Genomic DNA, 24,671 nt, shown 5'->3' with positions numbered 1-24,671 from the left:
GCTGCACCTGGGGAGGAAGAACCAGCAGCATACCTACAGGCTGGGGAACTCCCTTCTTGTCAGTGCAGAGGCAGAAAAGGATCTTGGAGTCATTATTGTTGCTAAAATGAACATGGGCTGACAGTGTGGGGACGCGGTCAGGAAGGCCAACCGCACCTTTTCATGCATCCACAGATGCATCTCGAGCAGGTCCAAGGAGGTGATCCTCCCCCTCTATGCAACACTGGTTAGGCTGCAGTTGGAGTACTGTGTCCAGTTCTGGGCGCTGCACTTCAGGAGGGATGTGGACAGCATGGAGAGGGTCCAGAGAAGGGCCACCCGCATGATCAGGGGGCAGCAGGGCAGGCCCTATGAGGAGAGGTTGAGGGACCTGAACCTGTTCAGCCTCCACAAGAGAAGGCTGAGGGGGGATCTGGTGGCCATTTACAAACTAGTCAGAGGGGACCAGCAGGCATTGGGGGAGTCCCTGTTCCCCCGAGCACTACCAGGAGTGACTAGAAATAACGGTCACAAGCTGGCAAAGGGTAGATTTAGACTAGACATCAGGAGGCGCTATTTCACATTCAGGGCGGCTAGGATCTGGAACCAACTTCCAAGCGAAGTGGTGCTGGCTCCTACCCTGGGGGTCTTTAAGAGGAGGTTAGACGAACACCTTGCCAGAGTCGTTTGATCCCAGTACTCTTTCCTGCCATGGCAGGGGGTTGGACTTGTTGATCTGCTCAGGTCCCTTCTGACCCTACCAACTATGAAACTATGAAACTAGTAATAAGTAATTACACAACAGCAGCCCCTCTTCCCTCATGGTTCTCCTTCTGGAAACCCATAACTCATCTGTATTTTAGCAGTCCAATGTTTAACCTAATGTCAGGCAACATTGAGAAGCCATTGGCCATGTGCCATTAATATGAATAGGCTGAGGCACACACATAGTCATAGGAGTCATACAATTGTAGGAGTTAGTGTTGGCAGCTTGGAAGTGCTTGGGCTGCCATGGGGTGCTGCTGCAACTAAGGGAGGAACAGGAGGGTGAAACGGAGCAGATGCTTGTGCAAGGCATTCATCCAAAGCACATTTGCTTTGTGGAGTGTGGCTTGCTTCTGGGTTCAGCTGACTGCATTGGATTGGTGGCACAGGGTAGCAATGCAGAAGTAGGCCCAAGAGCAGCAATAAGCAGAACACGTGGAGGCACAAGGCTGCTTCCATGGAGAGCTGAGAATCTAGAGATTATCAGAGCTCATCCTGCAGCTGCAGTGGCAAATCACCAGCATAAGCATGGAAAAGTAGGCAGCCATGGTCACCTGGCACCCCTACCCCTAACCATTGGCACCTAACCAGTTTGGTGCTGGTAAATCAGTTGTTCTGGAGGTTGGCATGGGGGCCTAAAATGCTCTTTGGAACATGCTGCTGGACTGTGTCATAAAGCTTTGCACTGCATAGGAGGTTACTGTCAGCTCTGAATAGATGGTGCTTCCAGACTGAACAGAGGCAATGGCTGAGACCCACATGCCTATTCTTTTTCCCCCTGCACACCAGACCTCTGACTGTCAGTAGGGAGAGGTATATGTCCATGGTCCTGCAAAGCCTATTTGAAAGTTCACCATGATTAAGGTGGAGTGGTCAGGGAAGGTCTGTGATGCCAGAATCCTTAGCAACTCATGCTTGTTCTCTTGTATGAGCAAGATAATTTTTGTTCCCCATGTTTCTCTGGAGATGAATGGAGTTAGGAGTTCCCCGGTCATCCTGGGAGACCCAGCTGACTCTCTACTCCCCCACTTAAGAATCTTTTTCTAGGAGGAACTTCCTGACTATGAGGGTGGTCAAGCAATAGGACAGGCTGCCTGGAGAAGTGGAATCTCCATCTCTGGAAATTTTCAAGAGCAAGTTAGACAGACACTTGGCTGAGATGGTCTAGTCAGGGTAAATCCTACCTTAAGCAGGGGGCTAGATGAGCTTATGAGGTCCCTTCCATCCCTACTTTCCTATGATACTAGGCCCTTGGGATATCTGCTGTGGTGTGGACATCCCCAAGGATTACATAACGGAGCAGTTTAATTTTATTGCGAGTAGCAGGGAAATGACAGTGGATTGTGTGTTTGGAAGCCTAAAGGGAAAATAGAGGTACCTCTGGGCAAGGTTGGGCACTTCTTATGATGTGCCTTGTGTGATAAGTGTTCACTTCATTTTGCAAAACATCTCTGAGCTGGAAAGATAGCCTCTCTGGTGGGTAGGAGGATGAGTTTGAGATTTTCAGAACATCACAAACCTCTGGAGATGGTCTTTCTATAGACTGTCCCAACTAGTTAAGGAATCTAGGTCAGGAATGTATTGCTTTGAGTTTGAGGCCTGAGTAACTAATATCTTGTAACTAAAGGAATAACTACAGTATTTTGGGAGGCTGATATGGTTTGGGGTTGTCACTATGGGGGAATGGTCTGTATTTGGTGGGAGGAGAGCTGCTCCTTAGTGAAATTTTTCACCACAGTTGTCCAAGTATATATTGCATTAATAAATCCTACAGCTTGACTTAAAAAAAACCTTTGTAGGTAATAAAGAATGTGGTGCAGGCTTAGGAGTTGTGGAACAGTGACTTGCCTATGGTGCCAAATACCCATCTACTTGTGTAGGTGAGGTGCTTGAAAACATTCTTGTTCTCCAGGGGTATGACCTGTGAGCTGAGGGCCTGCAGTCTGTGAGAGTGAAAGGGTACTCTCAGTATGGTGTGTGGTCCTTGTTTTCACAGCATGGCAAGGTTGGGTTGTCATGTTTGACCTTTGCCTCTGCACCATGTGTGTTTCCAGGACCAGGAACTTCCTTTTGAACCTATCAGACTGCTCCAGGAAACCATCCTGCCACCCTTCTGCCTTCTTGGTTCCTAGTTCACTGAGTATCTCTTCTCTCATCTTCTTTAACTTCTCTTGAGAGTTTGCTAGCCTTTTGGTAAGTCATAGCTTGCAGGTATGTGTAGGCTTGCAGCAGAGCAAGTGCTCAAGAAAATCAGAGGAAGCGCAAGTACTTATTGTCCTAATGTCTCCATGCTAACAAAGCTAAAATGTTCCTTTTTCATGAGTCTCTTGAATACTGTTCCCATCTGGATTCCCCATTTTTACCATTTGCTTCGAGATGGTAAAATGTTTTCCAGTTTATTTTCCTTTGGTGCAGGACACCTGTACCAGTATTGGTAGGCTGAGTGTGTGGTTGAGAGGCTGGATGGGAGCAAAGTTAGTAAAACATGGCAGACCATCCATATCCTAGACAGCCTCCCCCTCAGGTAAGTCCTGAAGTGAAGTAAAAAGCCTTTGTTCAAAAAGGCAACAAGCAAAAAAACAGCCCACGATTTTCCAGAGTGATGTCTCCCCAAGCTGGAGCAAAAGTGGAAGTGAACCCCTCATGGCATGTAGCCTCTGAAAGCTCATGCCTCTCTAAACAAGTTAGTCTATAAGGTGCCATTCTGCCCTGCCTTCCAACTTATGCCGTCTTTTATAACACCTGGCAGTCAATGCAAAGTACACTGCAACATAAATGAATGATTGCAGTAATTTTAACAGTGGTTGAAAACCGTAATGCATTCCTTGCAGTCTTTCTGCATTGTGGAGTATCTCTGTAACCTGGTTTTGCCAGTTTAACTCATCAGAAAGTAATAGTAGCTAAAGGTACATTTTTCTTCTGCATCTTTCCTTGAGGGCCTTCATTTCAGGATGAAGTACTAACAACTCCTGTATTAGACTAAGAGTGACAGACGCCGGCTATAAATTCCTTGAGGCTGGAGACATGTTTCCTTCATGTCAGGTGTGGCATTAAGCCCATTGTTGGCCTTTGACAAATTGGGCCAGACTGTGTTACTGTTATTCACACTGGGCACGTCTACATGTGGAATTAATCCAGACCAATAAACTGTGGAGTTCATTGCTCTGGAGTTTTTTTCTCCCAGGCATGCCATTTGACCGTGCACCTGGGAGCAAAAAACTATGGAGCAGGCAGGCCCTGCGCTGAGGCATACTGTGCCCCAGCCAGCTGTGGAGCAGCACATGGAGACTGGGAGGTGTGCTGGCTGGGAGATGGGGAACAGCTCCAAGCAGTGCCCTTATCTCCCCAGCTTTTACCAGTTTTATGTCACAGGGTGATCCAATAGCCACCATGTGTGCAGCACACGGAGACGGGGAACAACCCTAAGCTGGCTGCTCCCCCATTTCTGCCTGCTGCTCTGTGGCTGGCTGAGGCACAGTGTGCCTCAGCATGGGGGCTACTTGCTGGGTAACCCCACACTGAAGCACCCTGGGCCCCACCAGCCAGGGCAGCATCTACATGTGCACTGCTGCTCACAAAAAAACTGCAGAGCAGAGTAGTACTTGTATTTTACAAAGCTATCTTGCTGTATAGTTAATTAGTTTTGTGCACCCTAATAGGGGTGCATATGTAGATGCAGAGACGTTTACTGCTCAGTTAATTAGTCAACTGACAGTAAATGTCTTGTGTAGACGTGTCCACTGAGTAGGAACTAAGTCAATGGCCGGGCACTGGCAGTGCCCTTGTCTCCCCAGCTTTTACCAGTTTTATGTCACAGGGTGATCCAATAGCATAGCAATGCATCCATTGCTATGCTATTGGATCACCCTGTGACATAAAACTGGTAAAAGCTGGGGCCAAGCCACCAGCATTGCCTACAGGGAAGGCACCAGAATGGAGCCAGGGAAGCTCCTACACCTCCCATCCTCTGTCTTCTGAGTCTCTCTCTCTGTACCCTAAACCTCCTATGCTTGGGCTCTGGGGCTGCTCAGTCTCTGGTTCCAGCTGCAGGGATCGGTGATGGGCCTGACAGCAGCTCAGAGGGCAAGGGCAGCAGCTGGAACTTTGCTGCTGCATGGTGAGATGTCACTTCCTTTTCTTACTGCTAAAAATTGGTGTTTAAATGGATGCTTGGCACAGGTCTGTGACTAAAAAGAGGTGATGTCTACCCCTGCAGCATGAGCTTCCAGACACTGCCCCTGCACCATGCACTGCCACCAGCCAGGGTGCAGGACGGGCCAGTTATACCTCTGGGGTGGTGATCGTGGGGTTTCAGAAATTGTTCCTTATAGCTGTTAGGAGGATTCTCAGGAGGACCCTTCCAGCCTTATGTTCCCATGTTCATCCCTACCCCCACTGACTTCAGTGGGTCCTCTCATGACATAGGGTCCTAATCCGGCTGGGACAGATATTAAAAGTCCCCTAGATTTCAATGGGAGCGAAATCAGCGCCTACTTGACCCAGGTGACTGTATCAGACTCTACCTCACAATCAACAACAATGTCATTCTATTCATTAACATAGGAAAAACAGCACAAAATGACATGTGCAAAATGCCCTTGCCTTTCTAATGCTCCTTGCCCCCTCCCAGCCCTTCTGCTTCCTAGAGTGCTGCTGAGTGCAATGTATGGGGAGGGTTTCCTAATGCATGTTTACAATGGCAGACTCCTGGACCCTTGGCAGGTAGGGGAATATGAGCAGCTGTGAAAATCTGGTGCATTCCTCTGTGTAGAAGAATTACATAGTGATGGATTTAAGATCCTCTAGGAATTTGCTAAGAGGGATTCAGTTGAGCACTGTAGAGCAGGATATGGGGGGGGGGCGGGGGTTGATTGTTCATTTTTTATGATTTGGATTCATCTTTGAATCCCAGTGGCAAAGTGTGAATACTTCAATGCTGGGGGCAGTGTGAAGGACCGAATCAGCTTGCGGATGATAGAAGATGCAGAAAGAGCTGGGATTATAAAGCCTGGAGACACATTGATTGAGCCAACATCTGGAAACACAGGTAGGAGGTGTACTCTGTGGATCTGTATTTGGATGGCCCGGTTATGGAATAGATAGCCTGATATCTAAGGGGAATAGGAGTGGTAGGATGGAACTTTATGAAGCCTTTCACCTCCTACCATGACGGGGAGAGAAGAAATCAGACGCATAAAGCCTTTTCTGTTAAATGCTGTTTTCTCCTTTTCTACTCACTCTGGGGCTTCATGTTTTTCTCATGTTTGCAAAGGGAAACTTGGTAATGGAATTTTACCTGGTGTGCAATGGCAAACTGGTGTGTCATGTTCTTACGTGGAACAGGCTGGTGATTAGCCTTGGGCCTTATAATCTTGTCTCTGTCCTCAGCTCACCTCCCGGGTATGCCTGGGTGTCACAGTGCACCAGGGCGCACAAACTCTCTGAGGAATTTTACCACTGAGATACCTTACGGGTTACAACTAGGGGTGCACCGATAGATATTTTGGGGGCCGATACCAATAGCTGATATTTAAGGAGGCATATCGGCTAATACCGATTCGATATCCGATACAGCTGCCTCCAGGTGGTAAGTCTGCTGTGGTGGAAGGGGCTGGGGGAGGGAAGGGGCATGGGGGGAGCAGATCAGTGCCCCCATGGTGAGGGAGGGAGGGGACAGGGGCAGGCATTGCCAAGGGAGGGGCGGGGGCGTGGAACGGAGACGTGGCTCATGAGGGGTGGGGTCCTGCCGCTGTTAGTACAGTACCCCAGGAGGGCAAGGGGGTGCCCCCTGGATCTGTGCAGAGCAGGTGGGCTGGAGCTGGCGCTGCATGGCTCTTCTCAGCAGGGGCTGGGCTCAGAGTAGGCACCAGTGGCACTGGGAGGGGCTGTAGCCACCCCAAATTTTGCCACAGCTCTGCTCCCAGCCCCACATCGCCAGGTGCAGCCCGGCTCCATGTCCTTCCTCCACCCACATGCTGGGAAGAGCCGAGGTTGTGCCAGGCAGCTGTTGGTGGCAGCAGTGCTGGGAGCGGAGCTGTGGCAAAATTTGGGGTGGATGCAGCACCCTCCCAGTGCCACCAGTGCCTGCTCCAAGGCTCTTCCAGTGCTGCGTTGGGCTCTTCTTGGCAGGGGTGGGTACAGAGAAGACACTGGGAGGGGGCTGCAGCCACCTCAAATTTCACTGCAGCCCCTCTCAGCACCACTGGTGCCTGCTCTGAGCCCAGCCCCTGCTGAAAAGAGTCCTGTGTGGCCCTGGATGCAACCCACCCTGCGCAGATCCCTGGGGTCCCCACCCCCTACCACCCTCCCAGGGTGCAAGCAGCAGTGGAAGCTGCCTCCCCCACTATGAGCCGCAGCTCCATCCTGTGCCCCTGCCCCTGCCCCCTCCTTCCCTCACCATGCTGATCGTTGGGCCAATATCCGATGCAGCAAATTTTCTTTATATTGGTACAGATCCAGTATCGGACCGATGTATCGGTGCACCTCTAGTTAAAACCAAGGATGTCAAGGGTGTGGAATGACTGTGTGGTTACTTTGTGACCATGCAGGTAGTAGAAGAAGCGTCCTGGCTGGGAAATTACTAAATAGTTAGAGAGGAAGTTTCCACAAGGGAATTTCCCTGCCTCCCCCCTTGCCAGTTAGCCATCATTTTTCCTGTTTCTGCCATATGTTGTTGCCTTAGTCTACCTGCAGACTGTGACAGGCCATGCATGGGAGACAGAAGTGTGAGAGGCAGAAGAAGTTCTGGAGCTGTTCTGCAGCCTGTAGAAGGAGTGGACACAACTGGCCACAGGCTACCCTGTTCCTGTTTCCTTGGTGTATGCCCATCCCTCTTCCCCTTCACCGGCATGCATAACAAAACAAGCAGGGAGAGAGGGTGGGCTAGGGAATATGCTGTACCTTTTGGAAGGGTGTGTTACCGGATGCAATGCATCTGTTGGGGAGGGGGTTCGGCACCCCTCAGTGTCCCTTCAGTTGGCACAGAGGCAACATTCCTGCCTGCATTCCCTTAGCGGTGGTGTGACTTCCCTGCTGACCCCAGGGCCAGTCTGTTCCTGAATGGTCCAGTTGAGCCCACACTCCAGGCTGCTAGCTAGGAGTTTCTTTATGTCTGTTTTCTCTGTCTGTTTGACCTGGATCTAACATTAAAGCTGTTTCTATCAGTCTTGCGACAGGCTACAGGGCATAGTTAACCTATGAAGTAGGCAGGGAAGGATGCAGGTTTCTTCCGCAGCGTTCCCAAGCACAGAAACCATGTTATAGGGACACGTCATGCATCCTCTCATGCTGATTCAGGCCTCACTTTTCCCACCCTAGCTGTGGAACAGCTGGCTCTGTCAGTCATGTGGTGTGCAACTAGATCACAGATGCACTTTGCCAGCTAGCCTTAGCAAGAGCTTAGCACATATGCAGCTTTGTCCCATGTGCACCCAAGTCAGGTATTCGGGAAGGGTATGAAGCAGTTTGGAAGAGAACAGGGAGCCATTTCAGTGAAGTGACTTCTTTCCTGTGGTACTGAACCTACACACATGGCAAATGAGGGGGTGAGCTTTGTTAAGTGTCGAAAAAACCTGCTCAGCCTCACTGTTCACTTTGCTTGGTGCACTGTGAAATTAAATTGCTTTTTCTTTACTCTCTGAGATGCAGAGACATATAAATAAACACTTGAACTGGAACATCCTCCTTCACTCTGGCTTTCAGAGAGCAGTCAAAAAGCCTCAGAGAGGGGGCCCTGTTATTTAGCTTTTAAACAAAAATTCACATTACATTTACCATTGAGAGAGCTGAACATAGGAAGCACCAGAGAGCCTAAGTCCTGGCTGACCTTGCTGAACACTGTCATCCAATAACCCCTTTTCCTCCCCTGCTTCCTAGGAATCGGACTGGCGCTGGTGGCTGCAGTGAAAGGCTATCGCTGCATCATTGTGCTGCCGGAGAAAATGAGCTTGGAGAAGGTCAGCGTCCTGTATGGTATTACACTGAAACCCTAGTCCTGGAGAAAGCACTCGCACTTTCTGCCTCTCCCCCTGTTTCTGTCTCTGATTCTCTCTCAAGATCTAATGAGCCCATTTCCTTTAAAGGGTAATAAGCTTCATTGAGAATAATGACATATCTTTGCAGTTGTTCAAAGATTTCCTCTTGACAATGAGAGTGGACTATGCAAATCTGACTGATTATCTCTGTGCAGCTGGTGCAGTCATTAGCCAAATATGGTACATTTCTGCACACAGCAAAGGTGATACAGCTGTGTTTCTGTGAGAGGGTGTGATGGTTAGTACAAAGGTATGCAGAGCTCCTGGGTGCTATTTACAGTTCTGCTAGGTTCCTGTGTGTCTTCAGGCAAGTGAGTTAACCTCTCCATACCTCTGTTGCCCTCTGTCTAAACTTAAGCTAGTTACAGCCACCTCACAACGGTGTCAAGCAGATTTCTCAAGATGCCAGAAACCCCCTTAGAAGGGAGGCATTTGCAAGATCTCAGTCATCAAGATAGAAGAAATCTCGCAGAATCTTGTGAGCGCCCAAATCCCACCAAACAACCCCCTCTCAACCACCCACCCCCCAGAAAAACAGTTTACAAGATTAGAACCAGTGGGCACAGGTACACGTGCCCCCAACTGCGCAGTTGTTACTGAGCAGTCATTTAGTACTTGCTTTAGCAAGTCGGAGCTCTTGGGAACTGGACTATTGCAACTGAGGTGAAGAAGTTGTGTTAGATCCAGATTAGGTTTAGGGGAAGGTAGGCAATAAGCTTGGTTGTCTGATTAGGTTTAGGCTAGGATTTGCAGGTTCAGGTTTGACCTGTCAGGGACAGGACTCTTGTTTGAAGTCACTGGGCATGTCTACATGAGACACTACGTTGCTGTAGTGATGAGCTTTAGTACTAAATGACTAAATGACAAGTACTAAATTAGCAAGTACTAAATGACTACACAGTAACCACCGTTCCTGCACAGTCCCAGTGGTGCATGGGTCATTTCCGACCCTACTGAGCAGTAGCAATGAGCTACTGCGCAGTAACTTGTTGCTACTGCGCAGTAGCATCAGCATCACAATTTGTGTCCACTGACACTATGTTGCCGTAGCTTGTCACTATAGTGACATAACATCTCATGTAGATGTGCACAGTGACTTGAAAGCAGATCCCTGGCCCTGACAGGTCAAACCTGAACCCGCAAATCCTAGCCTAAACATAATCAGAAAACCAACCTCAATTACCAACCTTCCCCTAAACCTAATTTGGATCTAACACAACTTCTTCAGCTCAACTGTAATAGTCCAGTCCCCCAGAGCTGTGACATTCAGCCCTCTTGTTGTCATCACTAGACAAGAGTCTGTTGATAAAAAATTTTACCCTGTTACTCCTTTCCCAAGTGAAAGGGGATTAGGGTGCACATATAGTTTTAAGATACCTTTCCACTCTCTTGGTTCTGGGGCTGTTCTCAGGCCTGCCCCCCTCATGGGTTGCCTTAGAAGAGCTCCAGGGTTCCTGTTTTATGCTTTGTCTATGCTCCTTTATGGGCCCTGGGAAGCAGAGGGTGCAGGCCAGCTCTGTGCAACTTCTCAACCCCACCCCCACACTGCAAAGACTGGGAACAGGGACAATTTAGAAACCATATGCCAGCTCTACACATCCCTCTGTGCCAGAACAATGTCAAAGAGCATTCTTGTAACTGAGAATCGGACACTAAATCACTCTAAATGTTAAATGTCTTATGAATGCAAAGCACCATCTGGCTTTTGAGACTGACATGAATTCATAGGTTCAGGTTACCTGCAGTGCAGGAGATCAGCGTCATGATGTCTGCTTTTTCCCTTAAAGGTGGATATACTAAGGGCTCTTGGTGCTGAAATTGTTAGGACTCCAGGTGCCAGGTTTGATGCCCCTGAGTCTAATGTCCGTGTTGCTTGGAGGCTGAAAAAGGAAATCCCAAACTCCCACATTCTGGACCAGGTAAATTCAGTTACTCTGCAGGTTCTCCTTCTAAGTCTGGATTTTATGGATCCTGAGTCTACCCATCTTTATCACTTGGCTTCAGAGCGTTGGAAAAACTTCTGTCATTGGAAAATGTACTTCTAGCTAATCAAAATGCTGCATGGAATCACATCAATGTTTGCCAAATTTTCTTTGGAAGTAAAGAAAAAAAAATTCAGTGATGTAGAAACACGCTTTCTTATGCCATTTCTCAAAGAGTGCTTTGGGGGGTTTCTTTTTGTAATAACATTTGGGTTAAAAAAAAATCAGTGCTGTTTTACATTCTAATATCCTTTTAAAAAGTAAAGTCAGAACAAAATGTTTCAGTCAATACGATTGTTTTTTCTTATTGTTTCCGTTCACAGAAAATTTCCTAATTTGAGGGCTTTGTCTCAATTTAAACCTAAGCCAGACTTGATCAGTGGGCCATTTTTGTGTGATGCACATGGGCTGGTTACTCATCCTGTGAGTCCTAGACTGCAAAAACCACATATACAGTATGTTCACAGCCTGTGGCATCAGGGCCAAAGTGGGGATTTTGAGCATATTTTGATCCTGCTCAGGTTGAGATGTATTTTACAGCTTCTTTAAAATAGAAGTGTAGGCCTAACTGAAACCATTGGAAACCATGTGTGAAAATTTAGCCTCAGACCAATGGTGCCCAACCTTTCCAGCCTGTGGGCTGAATGAGTGGTGCAGGGTTGGTTTGCAGGCCAGAGCTGGTCCACAGGATTGGTCCGTGGGCCCAATCCGGCATGGCATCAGCATATGTGCCTGCCACCCCAGCTCCACACATGTGCCAGATGGGGCCTGCTGCACCAGCCCCACACAATGGCCAGATCTGGTGCACAGTGCCATGTCACCTCACCACAGGGTTTGGAAATGTGGTGGTAGGGAAGCAGTGGCAGCGATAACAGCAATAACTGCCAAATTTCTGAACCCATGGGTAGCCCCGTGGGCCAAATGACATGGCTCCATGGGCCAGATCTGGCCTGTAAGCCAGAGGTTGAGCACCACTGGCTTAGACAGCACAGGACATGGTAGGAAAAGCTGTTCCCTCACTTCTCTATGCTACAAGGGTCACCTGCTCAGGCACCACATTCAGCATTGCCTCCAGGCAGGAGACGTTAGTTTAGACTTCTTGTCTGTTCCTTCATTGGCCTCATTCCCCCGGACACAAACGGCCAGATTTTTAAAGGTATTTAGGCATCTAGCTTGATTGGAGTCAGTTGGAGCACAGCACCAAAGTGCCTTAAATAGTGTCTGGCCCAAAGTTACTAGTCAGCTGAGAACATCTCACAAGGTCTTGGTAAGACTGCAGTGCAAAGTTATATGGTCCAGGGAGGGGGACATTTGTGTGCTTTCACTGAAATGCTTCTGTAGCTATTGCTAGTTCATCTGACCCACCTTTTTAACAGTAATATGCACTGTTTTCTGAAATAAACAGTACCGAAATGCGAGCAACCCGCTGGCTCATTATGACACCACAGCTGAGGAGATCCTGGAGCAGTGTGAAGGTACCATTTGTTCTATCATGTTCATGTACTCTCTTGGGGAGAGTTAGGTTACTATACTCATCTAATTAAATGCAGAGCCATGCTAAACAGAGCCTCTATACGTAAAGTCACCCTTGATACGGCTTAAAAACACACCCTATGTGCAGCAGTTCAACATAACTTGGTACAAATCCACTGAAATCTCAAGAAAGATTTCCTAATTGTTAGAGCCATAGACTAGTGAAACAATCTGTCTAGAAAAGTTGTGGAATCTCTGTTCTTGAAGATTTTCAAGAAGAGGCTGGGTAGGCATCTAGCTGAGGTGGTCTGTTCTTGAAGATTTTCAAGAAGAGGCTGGGGAGGCATCTGGCTGGGGGGGGTTAAGAACTGAATTTAGGCAGGAAGCTGCTCTAGATGATTTTTGTGAGGTCTGCGTGACTAGATGACTCTGTGATTCAAGTTACTCTCTGAGTTTATGATTCAAGATCTCACGTTCACTTCCATTTCTTTGCCATTACAACTCCCCTCCATATTTAAAAGCCTGAGGGATAAGCAAGGTGAGCTTTGCCACATGCCCCAAGGCTCAACAATTCAGGCTACTCTGGACAAAGGGAAGAAGCCATTTGCAAAGTAGGGGGTTCCTGGCGGGAATTACCAGAGCAGCAGTGTCCTCTCTGTTTGTGCCAGTTTGACTCAGCTCTGCCTCTGCTTGCTTTCTATTTTGGCAGTGTAGCAAAGGGACTATATGGAAATGAAACAGTGAGGGACCGAAAAATGGAGGTGTCCATCTATCTGCTATTATGGTATTACTGTCATTGGTCAGCTCAGAGGCACAAAAGGCAGGCCTCAGTGGAAGCATAAATCTGTAAGAGCAAACAGCTTACTGTAACTCATCCCTTAGAAAATTGGACAGTTTTAGCTAGTCATTAGCAAATTACTTTGCTAGTCATTAGCAAATTAATGAGGATCAAAACTTTGCAATAGCTGAAGAGACTAATCCCATGCAATATGAGGGCTGGAGGAGGGTAAAAAAGGCGTTCAGCCTATATCTGCTCAGGAGAAATGGAAACAGTTGCTAGTGACAGGAACAGCCTTGTGTAGATGGGATTCTTAAATGGCCTGAGCAGGGTTAAAAGACAATATTAGCCAGAAAACCTGAGCCCTGCCTACATGACAGCCTATATCTTTGCTAGCACTAGCAGCTGCCATTGGTAAATTATAGCTCGCACTTTTGCTAGTGAAATTACTGACCCCAATTCTGAAAGCCAGGCTGTGTTCTCACATCCAACAGGTTTACATTCCTGTAAAGATATTGGTGTCAGTGGTGTGGTTCCTGACTCACATCAGTAGCAGAGCAGAATTAGGTTCTCTTGGGCATGTAAGATCCTAAAACCAGCTGAACCAGTGCATGCGGAGTTTCAGTGTTGTACAGTTCCTAAGGGTGGAGTTAATAATCTCCTATGAAAATGCAAACCAATATAGGAATGCATAATGTGGAACGAATGCATTGGGGTATTGCAGCGCTAGCGTACTTCTGGTCACTGGCATGAATGCTGCCCAGTTTTCTAAACAGAATGCCTGTACATATAAGCCATATATAAAATGGTTGTAATGACTACATAAAATAGACCTGCAGAATGTGCTTAATCTCTCAGTGTTTCTTGACTCTTTCAACTGCAGGCAAGGTACACATGGTAGTGGCTGGATCTGGCACAGGAGGCACTGTCACCGGTATTGCCCGAAAGCTGAAGGAGAAATGCCCAGAATGCAAAGTAGGTGGGAAGGCAGCTCTGTGTGGAGGAATTGGCAGATAATGTCTGCTGCACAACAGGACTAGACTAGTGCTCTTAAAGTTATGCCCCTGTCCCCCGCCCCATCATGATTGGATTGGGCCAGCAGCCTGATTGTTAGAGTTTACATTTATTCTTTTATTAAGAGTCAGGAAATGTACAAATGCAGTTCACTTTGGATAGTAACAACTTTCAGTGACTCTCACTTGGAACTGGATTCAAACTAGTGGTTTAGAAGTATGAGGCTTCAGAGCCTTATTACCAAGTACCAGGCTCTCTAGCCTCTCATTCCTCTCCAAACTAATTGTAAATCTGATGAGAGAGAAAATTCCCAGGATAAAAGGTACTGTGGGTCCAGGCCAGAATATGCTGCAGCTGTCTATGATCACAGGAACATAAGCAGTTTTTCACTGGAGGTGTGTCTGCTCCATTGTTCAGCAGTTTTTACCTCTCAGGTCATTGGTGTGGACCCTGAAGGCTCCATCGTTGCCCTGCCCAGTGAGCTGAACACAACAGAGGACTCAGACATGGAAGTGGAGGGTATTGGCCATGACTTTATCCCAACTGTCCTGGATAGATCAGTAAGTATAGTACTATAATTAGAGATGGGGCCCCTTCAGGAAGGTTGCCCAGGCCTTGTGCCCATACATAGTAGATGCATCAAAGATGGGGGATGGGGGCCTGAAATAATATATCCAAGGCCCTAAAATCTTTCCCCTTTTCCTTTCAGGTGGTGGATCAGTGGTACAAGTGCAATGACAGAGACTCCTTTCTCATGGCTCGCAGGCTGATTAGAGAGGAAGGATTGCTGTGTGGTAAGAGTTATTGAGGAGCGCAATGTCTATTAAGAACCATTTTTTTCAGTTGAACCATTCTGTTAAACGTTCTAGACTAGAAATACCTTAAGGCCAGGCACTCCCTGTGTTTTCTGTCTTGCATACTCCTGAGCCTACTGTTAGTGCTAAACTAATAATCCCAAATCTTGATGGGGTATAAGGCAGCACAGCTCCATTGGCTTCAATAGAGCTGCAGTGCTTCCTAGCAGCTGAGGATCTGACTTGCACACAAAATAACAGTGATCTCATCTCAGGTTTTGCACAAGGCATTGGTTCCACTGGGCCTTACCGTGGGGGAGGGGGAAGGATTCAGTTCAGTGTTAGATGAGCCGAGGGGAAGGATTAGTGGGATTCAGAGCAAGGCAGGTGGACTGAAAACCACAGGCTCCATCACATCAGCTACGATGACAGCTATAGTTGCTGGCTCTGGACTGTTGCCATACACAGGGAGCTAGGGCTGGAGCAGGGAAGTTCAAAGCATAAAGTAAGAGTTAGACTTTCTTACATAGTGTTTCTCTCTGTCCTAGTACCAGAACAGCTTCCCCAAAGGAACAGGTGTCCTTGCTCAACCATTGTTTTAAAAACAAGTAGTAGTAACACTGCACAGGGCATCAGTACTTTGCAGCTGGTTGTACTCATGCCCAGGGTCCAGATATACTTAGGTTCAAGTCATGTGCCAGTCAATAGGAGGGCTCATCCTGGGCGCTAAAGAAGTTCGGAGCCCCTACTCATCCAACTGACATCACCTGCAGGTGCTCAGCACTAGCAAAATCAGGCCACTTTTATTTAGATGCCTCAAGTTGGATTTAGGGGGGATCTCACTTTAGGCTGTCAAGGTTGAAAACTTTGGCTTTGTAGCTGTGCAAATACCAGTATCTAAGTGTCTTCTTACAGCCATGGGAGTTGAAGGTCATCTTAACAGATGGACTTCTGTCTTTCAAAGGACAGTATCTACAAAGCTAAGGAAATTGTCTTAGAAATGCTAAAGTGACAATCTGCCATTAAACTGCCTGAGAGTTTGGGTCATATAGGGCCCAAAAGCCTGTACTAGACTGTTCATTTGGAAAAAGGCACTTGAGCTCATTTTGCAAAATTGTTACATTTAGCAGTGAAGAAATGTGGGTCAGATTCCCTTTTGAGGCCAGTGGAGTGCCACCCAGAGCAGAACCAGTTCTGAAATCCAAAGGGCCCTTCTCTTCTCTTCCTGACCAGCATGATGGTCGGTTGGCTGGTATATAACTACACCCTAAGACAACAACTGGGAGATTCAAGGTATATGTTTATCACCTCCATGTTAGACCCCAGAGAAACAAGCCGTACCAACTCACTCCCACTCCACATGCATCATTTGCCAGAACAATTTCATGTGGTCCCTTTTTTTGCAGATGCTTATGGACACTCTCAGGGGTGTCAGTCTCAGGCATGCTCCTGAGATCAGTGCTGGACATGCTTGCCTAAAAATGACTACACATCACTTTTGTCCAGCATGCTCAGCATGTGCCGAGAGGGAGCAAATGGGCAAGTCTTGTTGGGATTCAGAACCACCATGGGGGCATACCCTCTGCTATCACCTCCTGAAGGAGCAGTGCAGGTGTCTACAAACACAGAGTGGGAGGCAGTGGCAGCCAGAGTTTCAAACAGTTGGAATACTGCGTGCAGTTTTGGGCGCCACACTTCAAGAGGGATGTGGATAACCTGGAGAGGGTCCAGAGAAGGGCTATTCGTATGGTTAAGGGCTTGCGGGCCAAGCCCTATGAGGAGAGACTGGGGCACCTGGACCTCTTCAGCCTCCGCAAGAGAAGGTTGAGGGCCCCCCTTGTGGCTGCCTATAAGTTCATCACGGGGGCACAGAGGGGAATTGGTGAGGCTTTACTCACCCAGGCGCCCCCGGAGGTGACAAGAAATAATGGCCACAAGCTAGCAGAGAGCAGATTTAGACTAGACATTAGGAAGAACTTCTTCACAGTTAGAGTAGCCAAGGTCTGAATGGGCTCCCAAGGGAGGTGGGGCTCTCCCCTACCCTGGGGGCCTTCAAGAGGAGGTTAGATAGGCATCTGGCTGGGGTCATCTGAACCCAGCACTCTTCCCTGCCTATGCAGGGGGTCGGACTCAATGATCTATTGAGGTCCCTTCCGACCCTAGCATCTATGAGTCTATGAATCTATGCCCAGTGTAAGATGCAGCTGACTTGCACACAGCAAACTGAGTAAAGAAATGAACCCAAAGCCAATTTAAATGAAAAAAAAAAGGGCAAGATCAGTAGCTGTCCTGATCACCACAAAGTCATTATCAATGCTGGTAGAATAATGGGCTTTTCAGTTTGGTTACTGAATCAAAAAGTGGGGGAGGGAATCTTAAGCAAAATCACCAACATTTTTAATTGAGTCAATTATGTAATGAAAATGCCATGTTGAGATGAAAAGACATAATGTTGCCATCTGAAAATGTTGCTCTGAGATTTTTTTAGCATTTCCAAAATGAAACATTTTGTGTAGAAAATGTCCAAACAGAATTGCTCAATATTTTGAAACTTTTTTTTGGCTGAAATTGTTCACTGATTTTGACTCGAATTTGACAATAGTTGTAGTTTCCACAAAACTGCAAATTAATGTTTTTTCCAGAAGGATTGACTCAGCTCCAATGAACAAGCAATAAATAGAGAGGTACTGTCTCTAGTGCATGTACAACTCAGCAGTACCACTTATGGCTTGAGGGGTGAATATGGCCCTGTGGATTTTGTAACATAATTAGCAAGTAAAAGCTTTTTTCAGCTACGTGCATGGAACCATACACACTGTCTTGCACTGATAAAGGAAGGTAGAGGCCACTCATCCTGTCACTGGCTGGTATGCCAAGTATGACTGCCATTTTAATTTTCTTTTTTTTTTCCCACAAGGCATTACATTTTTGTAAAATGCCCAACATGTCTGGAGAACTAAATGTTCTCTTCATGTGCAGAAAAGGTACAGTGTAGGCACCAGCTATATGAACTCCTCCCAACCAGACCCCCAACCAGTCCACCCCCTGACCTGAAGGAGCCAGCTTAAAGGCTCTAAGAGAGTTCATGTGAACTTTAAGTTCAAGTGAACTCCCTTAGAAGTCTTGACCTGTCCTAAGGCCCTTTGAAGTCTTGACCTATCTGCAGGGACTGCCCACAAATGGCCATTTATGATGGGGGCTTTTTATGACGACTCCAAAAGCTAGAGCGGGATTACTACTCGCATTGTCCATTCAAGAGCTATTACCTGGGCATGTCCCTGGTCTCTGTGGAGAACTCCCTCAGCTCTGCTTGAACTAGCAACATATATGATTATAGGTCTAAGTCTCTTCTCACATGTGCCATTTTAACTGAGCTGGCTTTGGTGGAGTTACTCCCAATACATACTGGTGTTAGTGAGAGCAAGGAGAAAAAAAAGCCTTAAAGATTCAATATCTCATTACCACACTGTGGGCCAAAAGTTGCGGGTGATTGCAGCTAGAGAGTCACTGCCCATGAATTAGCTTTCGGATGTTTTTTAGGATAGCTTATGTGTTAGGGTGTTTTATATAACAGCATATCCTTAGTTCTTGCATATGCCTTTTGTTTGTGTATTTGTTTCTATATCAGGCGGCAGCTCAGGCAGCGCCATGTCCATCGCTGTGAAGGCTGCTAAGGATCTGAAGGAGGGTCAGCGCTGTGTTGTCATCTTGCCCGACTCTGTCAGGAACTATATGTAAGACCCTATTTCCTGCTCTGCTTCTCACTTGCTGGTATCACAGAAGCAACAGTCTGGCAATGCCATATCAATGGAGGTCACATTTGTAGATCCAGTGAATAGTATGCCCCATATACAATTGGTGAGAAATTCTCGATGGCACAGGCAGCAACTATATCAGAGTTGGCAAGCAGAGGAGAGAACCTGAAGGGCTTTTACCACCAGCCTGTTTCACTGGGTTTTCACCAGCATAACAATTTTGAAATCAGGTAAAGTGGTGACACAGAGCAGTGAGTAAGAGTCAGCTCACCAACTCAGAGGCTTCTTCATAATCTTCACAGGAATGGGCGCGTAAGAGGTCAGTGTTATATTATAGTAGGAAGAACAAGGGGCTGGAGACTCTTCATTTCACATCTAACTTGCTGCATGGTCCAGGAAAAATCCAGGCTACAGTTTTCAGACTCATGAGCCTAAGAGTAAGTCCATAAGCAATGAGCATGTTCTTAGGAGTTACCAAGCACCTGCAGCTTAAATCAACCTCTAAATGCACAGAGCACATTAAACAAAACAAAGTACAGTTTCTTCTTGGATGAGTAACAGACCTCTCTCCTTCACTGTTAATTCCTAGGTCCAAGTTTTTGAATGATAAGTGGATGATAAAGAATGGATTTCTAACGGATGGCCAGGAGCACAAGCCTTGGTAAGGCGATCCCGTTCTGCATTCACTCAGAGGGAAATATTCTCTCAGCATTGGCAAGTAGCTGAAAGAATATGATAAATAGATAATGGGATCCAGTCCTTTTAAAAAGAGAGTTATTCAACCTATTATGGCAAGGTTGAAGGGTTACCCCTTGTCCTCTCTATAAAATATGAATCTCTCTGCTTTTTGATATGGCCCAGAAAGGAGCAGTTGCTGTTTGGAAGATAGTATAAGCTCCTGCTGTTTCAAAAGTTTCATCCGGTTCTCACTTTGGAGGTGCCTGTTACCAGTTTCTGGCAGGTGGATGCTGTTAGACCATTAGACTGAAGGGCATCCTACTGTTGAATAACTTCTGACTTGGAGATGTTCTTCTGCTTACAGAGAACAGGAGTATCCAGTCCTCCCAAAGCCATGCCAAGTACTCTGCATGCCTCCCTCCTTCTGATGGATTTACAAATCTGAGCCTAGAGAACAAGGAGAAGGAGAAGCCAGTTGGTCTCTATTCACATGCTCTAAGTTAAATATTTTCTGCAGTGCTTTGCTGCATCAGGGTCACAGTGCTCAGTGCCTGGCTGGCTTCATCCTTTAGACAGGGCTCGTGCTTGCCCTGTTACACCTCAGAGTCAACATGGGAAGATTTAAATCTGCCTCTCCTTTTGCATGCATCCAAGAGTGTTCTGTTTAAACAGGACAGGCTGCAGCTCAGAGGCAGCCACACAAACGACTGCCACTTGTAGATAGTAATGGGTTGCTCTTATTGTTGAATAGGTGGTGGAATATCAAGGTGCAGAAGCTGAATCTGTCAGCCCCTCTGATTCTTCTCCCAGAAGTCAACTGTCAGAAGGCAATTGAAATCATGCGGGAGAAGGGATATGACCAGGCACCCGTGGTTGCTGAATCAGGGTATCTATTTTGTTGGTTGTGTGGATACTGACTTTTTAGGATAAACCAGCAGGGTGCATCCCCACAAGCATGCATGTGTGTTTCCCCAGGGACAAATAATAGCGTCACATAGTTGTGCCACTATTACTTGTCCCCTCGGAACGCCCTTGCACAACCGCGGGCCTCCTGGGACTGCAGCAGTGGCAATCTGGGTGCACAGAGCCTGGTCGGCAGCCAGAGCATGGCTCTTGCTGGCCAGGCTCTGTTTTCAGGCAGTGCACACTGCAGCCATGTGCACCACCTCACTTTTTTTTTTGTTAATTTTTTTTCCAACATACTAGGATTTCCAGGTATCAAATTTTGGCTCTGTGCTGCAAATGGAGAACCTTTTCACATGTGCAGCGTGTGTCAAAAGCCTTTGAGGTGCTGCAGAGCACACATTCCCACTCATTTGGACATGCCCCTAGTGTCTTTTTAAAGTCTGTATTTTTGCCATAGCCAGTAATAATGCAGTTTTTGAGGAAAAACTGGCTGCCTATGGAAACAAATGGCGGTTGGGTCAGATCTCTAATCGATGGAGTGTTCAGTGAAAGGAAGGGATGCATGTGAAACACTGGTAAATGGTAGGAAGCTCACACTTTCCTCAGACCAGCTGAATTCTGGGTTGCAAATTTTAGTCTTCAACTGCTGTTAAAAGCACTTTTTTGAGGGATAGCATCCTTATAATGATCGCACCTGCCATGCTTTAGTTGTCCAGTCACCATAACAGATGGAAATACAATTGAATGCTCCACTGGCTAAACCATTTGAGCTTTTCCTGTATCATAGCTAGGCCTGATCTGGCTCCAGGCTCTGGCTTTGAAATGGGAAATTTCTAGTCTGAAGTCATATCCCATCTTTCTCTCTTTTAGCATCTAAATGTTACATGGTTGTTATTTCCATGCTATGAATGGCAGCTGGGCTGTTTCTACACCAGATGGTGCACAAATCAGAAATGTGTCCTGCTACAATGGAAACTGATTATATCATAAAGGAAATGGCTAAAATCACAACCAAGGAAGAGGCAGGTGAAAGGAAAAGGAGGCTTAACAGCAGAATAATCTTTGAGATTTTTTTATGCTGTTAGACACCAATAGAAGCTACCTTGGAAGAGACAGCACAAGATGCTCAGGTGAATAATGAGCACTTGAAGAAAATGGGCATGTTGTATTGAATTCAGAGGCAGCAGGATTGACCTCAGTTTAATCACTTCACCACCTCAACCCTGACTGTTTTGAAAATGTCTCTGTTCTTTTGCAGTCTCATTTTGGGAATGGTGACTCTCAGTAACATCCTCTCCTCTGTACTGGCTGGGAGCGCTCAGTTCTCAGACTCAGTCATCAAGGTCATCTACGACCAATTTGCAAAGGTACTGCTGTTATCGTCTCTGTTTCAGTGTTTCAAGGAGGGTGAGTGAGGCACAACACAATGCCAAAGAGAGCAATTGGGGAGAAAAAGAGGTAGATGAGCTGAGTGAGAGCAGGGAAAAGAGAAAGGGAAGGTGAGTAAGAAGAAGGGAAAGTGTGAATGAGTTTGGAACAGGGAACTGATCTGGGGAGAAAGAATGCAAATAGGATCATGTAAAAGTGCTGCAGAGCCAGTAGGGTGTGGTCAGTCAAGATTTTATTCAAGGAAGACAGAAGGATTATTTTCTGTTAGAGATTCTTGTATATTCCATGCGTGTGGTCTATGTTTGATCCTTGCACAGTTGTCAGTTTGGGGACTCTGCTCACAGTGTAGAAATGGTACCAGAGCACGTGCCTCTGAAGTATTCTATTTCCTGACTTGTCTGAGGAAGGCTTAGATTACACCCGGCCCTGTGTAGCTGTGCAAAGGAGGGAGGCCTGGGTAAGGTTGATGTCAGCGGTCCACATCCCCAACAAGTGTTGATTGACCTAGTCTAGTCCTTTGTGCATGTGGCATGCAAAGAAGAAAGGGATGCCACATGCCAACAAAGCAATGTGTGTGTCCACGCTTGCATGCATGTGTGTCCCCCCCACCCCCCAAGTGCTCCACCTGCAGGAGCCACATGTGATTCTGGTATTGCCTCACTTCATGTCAGCACTGCCCTGAGCACTTTAAAAGTGGATTTCATCCTATGGTCTGCAGACCATGTCTAAGGGGTCACGAAAAATTACTACAATCAATCACAACTATGTGAATACCCACACATACAATTTCAAGGGGTCCACACCTGCATTTGAAATTTTTTACAGATCCACAAATGAAAAAAAGATTGAAAACCACTGCTTTAAAGCAAGGAACTGAGGAACTGGGTCCCCAGTGGTATCCCCAAAATGAAGTGCTTCAATGCCTCTTTTCTTTTTGTTTCTTGTCTTCAGATTAGTTTAGATGACAGCCTGGGGAAGCTCTCCTGCATCCTTGAGAATGACCATTTTGCTATTGTTGTACACGAGCAAATCCAATGTAGGTATCTTTTAATGGATGAAAGGAAGGGGTTCCTAAAAAGCCAGGCTGTGGGCTCTGAACCCAGCCAGAGGGCTCCAACTCCTGCAGAGGCATTTTCAGGAGACGGGTAGGGTGGAATCCACTCCTTTAGGCCAGGACAACAACATCAAGGCAACATTGCAGCAGCACGTGCAACCCCCATACTCCTCTTGCTTGAGGGATTTTGCCCTTTGACTCTGCATTGTCCTGGGACCACAGGCCGTCCAGCCATTTCTGAAACCCTAGGTACAGTGGCACTAGGAGAAGCAGGAGGAGCCTTAACGTAGCTATTTGCTAACCACATAGTTATAATGTAAAGCTTTTCAAGGGAGGACTAGGCCTTTCCTTGAGGGAGCTGCTTTGTTTAAAATTTCACTGACACAACAAAGCAGTTAAGATACCTGCACTCTGGGTAACACAAGAACCTCAAGGCGTGCTGATTCTGGCCCTATGGGAGGACATGCAGCATCCAAACTTGTGTGCGTTAGCTAGTGAAATACTGTGCCATGTTGACAGGTTTATCAGCAAGTGGCCTGTAGCTTGAGGGTCAGGCCAGCAGGCTGAGGCCAGACCTTTAAATCCAAATGCATCCTCCAACCCTAACACATTGAACACTAGGTCTGGTAAGGCCCTGTTGATGGTCCCTTTTCTTTGGTGCCCCTTCCCTCCCACCATCCATCCTCACTTTAGAGATGGTTAAAAAATAACCTTAAATGTTGCAAAAATATTTCATTCAAAGCTTTCTAGGGAAATATTTGATTTCCCCGCAAAAAAATCCAAGCAAGCTAAACTTTTTCATTCCTTTTTTTGGTCAAAAATGCCTTCAAAAATTGTTTTCATTTTGACAAAAATGGAATTTTTCACCAACAGTAATTTAAAAAAATCCCAACAAGATGTACTTAGCTCATCACCCCTTCCCCCCTCACACACACAGTATCATAGCTGGCCCTTATATTTATTACTTTCCTCAACTGACTTTCTTAACCAAAATGCCCTTGGTCTTTTATTTAAACACTCTCAAATGATTTGTCTGATCTTAAGAGGGCTTTAAAAATGATTTCTTACACTTTGTACTGTTTGAGCTTGACACTGTACAGCATTATGAGAGATGCAGTGAGGCAGAAGGATAGTTCATACATGCAGGTATTGTTTCTTTAAAAAAATATTGTTATCTTCAGCTGAAACAATTTGGGGTAGAGAAAGCAGGAGCAGAAGCAATTGGAACAGGTATCTCATAAGCCCAAGTGCCAAAAGAGACTCATTACAGCAGTAAAGAATTCAATATTTGCAGCTGAATACATCTGTGGGGTGCTTCCACTCACTGTAGTTGAGTTGCACCTTCATCCCCTATATTGGAGTTATAGCAAGGATGAATTAGGCCCATCTGAGGTCTTCTCTTCATAAATCACAGCAGTCTTCAAATTGCTTTTTCATATGTCCCAGTAACTAAGCTTCCTATGTTGTTGCAGTCAATGGAGATGGCAGATCCTTCATGAAGCAGATGGTATTTGGCATTGTCACAGCCATGGACCTCCTCGCTTTTGTTACCAGAAAGGACAAGAACCATAAATGCTGTGTTGCTTTACCCACATCAGCATCTCCAAGATCCGTCTCCAAGATGCAAATCCATACCTAACAATTGAAGAGTTTTCCAATCTAGTCAGTAGTTTTTCAGAATGACTGGGTGGGTTATAATGTGATAATCATTGGCCTCTAGGCTTAAGTGTCATCCCCAATAACATCAAAGGGAATCTCTGCAACCTATTAAAGAACTCTGTTTAATTCAAATAAGCAGTTACACTGAGATGACATTTCATAGTTTCATAGTTTCATAGTAGCTAGGGTCAGGAGGGACCTGAACAGATCATCTAGCCTGACCCCCTGCCACAGGCAGGAATGAATGCTGGAGTCACAAGACCCCAGACAGGTGATTGTCCAACCTCCTCTTGAATTTGCCCAAGGTAGGGGCAAGGACCACTTCCCTGGGAAGTTGGTTCCAGATTTTGGCCACCCTAACTGTAAAACATTAATGTTAACATTAAAACAGAGTGCAGGGTGAGGAGAAGGG

The 24,671-nt window shown here is 46.5% G+C and overlaps 1 protein-coding gene across 1 annotated transcript in view; it reads left to right on the top strand.

Annotated features, from left to right (window-relative positions):
* The window catches only part of LOC102382178 (cystathionine beta-synthase-like), a 40,585-nt gene extending 16,241 nt beyond the window's left edge, over positions 1-24,344 (top strand). The window contains exons 3-15 of the mRNA XM_025214556.1: positions 5,657-5,791; positions 8,620-8,699; positions 10,565-10,696; positions 12,165-12,234; positions 13,894-13,985; positions 14,459-14,584; positions 14,734-14,818; positions 18,447-18,552; positions 19,163-19,234; positions 20,003-20,137; positions 21,416-21,524; positions 22,498-22,582; positions 24,073-24,344. Coding sequence (XP_025070341.1) covers positions 5,657-5,791; positions 8,620-8,699; positions 10,565-10,696; positions 12,165-12,234; positions 13,894-13,985; positions 14,459-14,584; positions 14,734-14,818; positions 18,447-18,552; positions 19,163-19,234; positions 20,003-20,137; positions 21,416-21,524; positions 22,498-22,582; positions 24,073-24,239 — 1,394 coding nt within the window. The 3' untranslated portion in view covers positions 24,240-24,344. The remainder of the gene's footprint in view (positions 1-5,656; positions 5,792-8,619; positions 8,700-10,564; positions 10,697-12,164; positions 12,235-13,893; positions 13,986-14,458; positions 14,585-14,733; positions 14,819-18,446; positions 18,553-19,162; positions 19,235-20,002; positions 20,138-21,415; positions 21,525-22,497; positions 22,583-24,072) is intronic.
* Positions 24,345-24,671: the final 327 nt, after the last annotated feature.

Source organism: Alligator sinensis, unplaced genomic scaffold (genome assembly GCF_000455745.1).
Source record: "Alligator sinensis unplaced genomic scaffold, ASM45574v1 scaffold643_2, whole genome shotgun sequence".
NCBI lineage: Eukaryota > Metazoa > Chordata > Crocodylia > Alligatoridae > Alligator > Alligator sinensis.
This window is presented reverse-complemented; position numbering and strand designations above follow the sequence as displayed.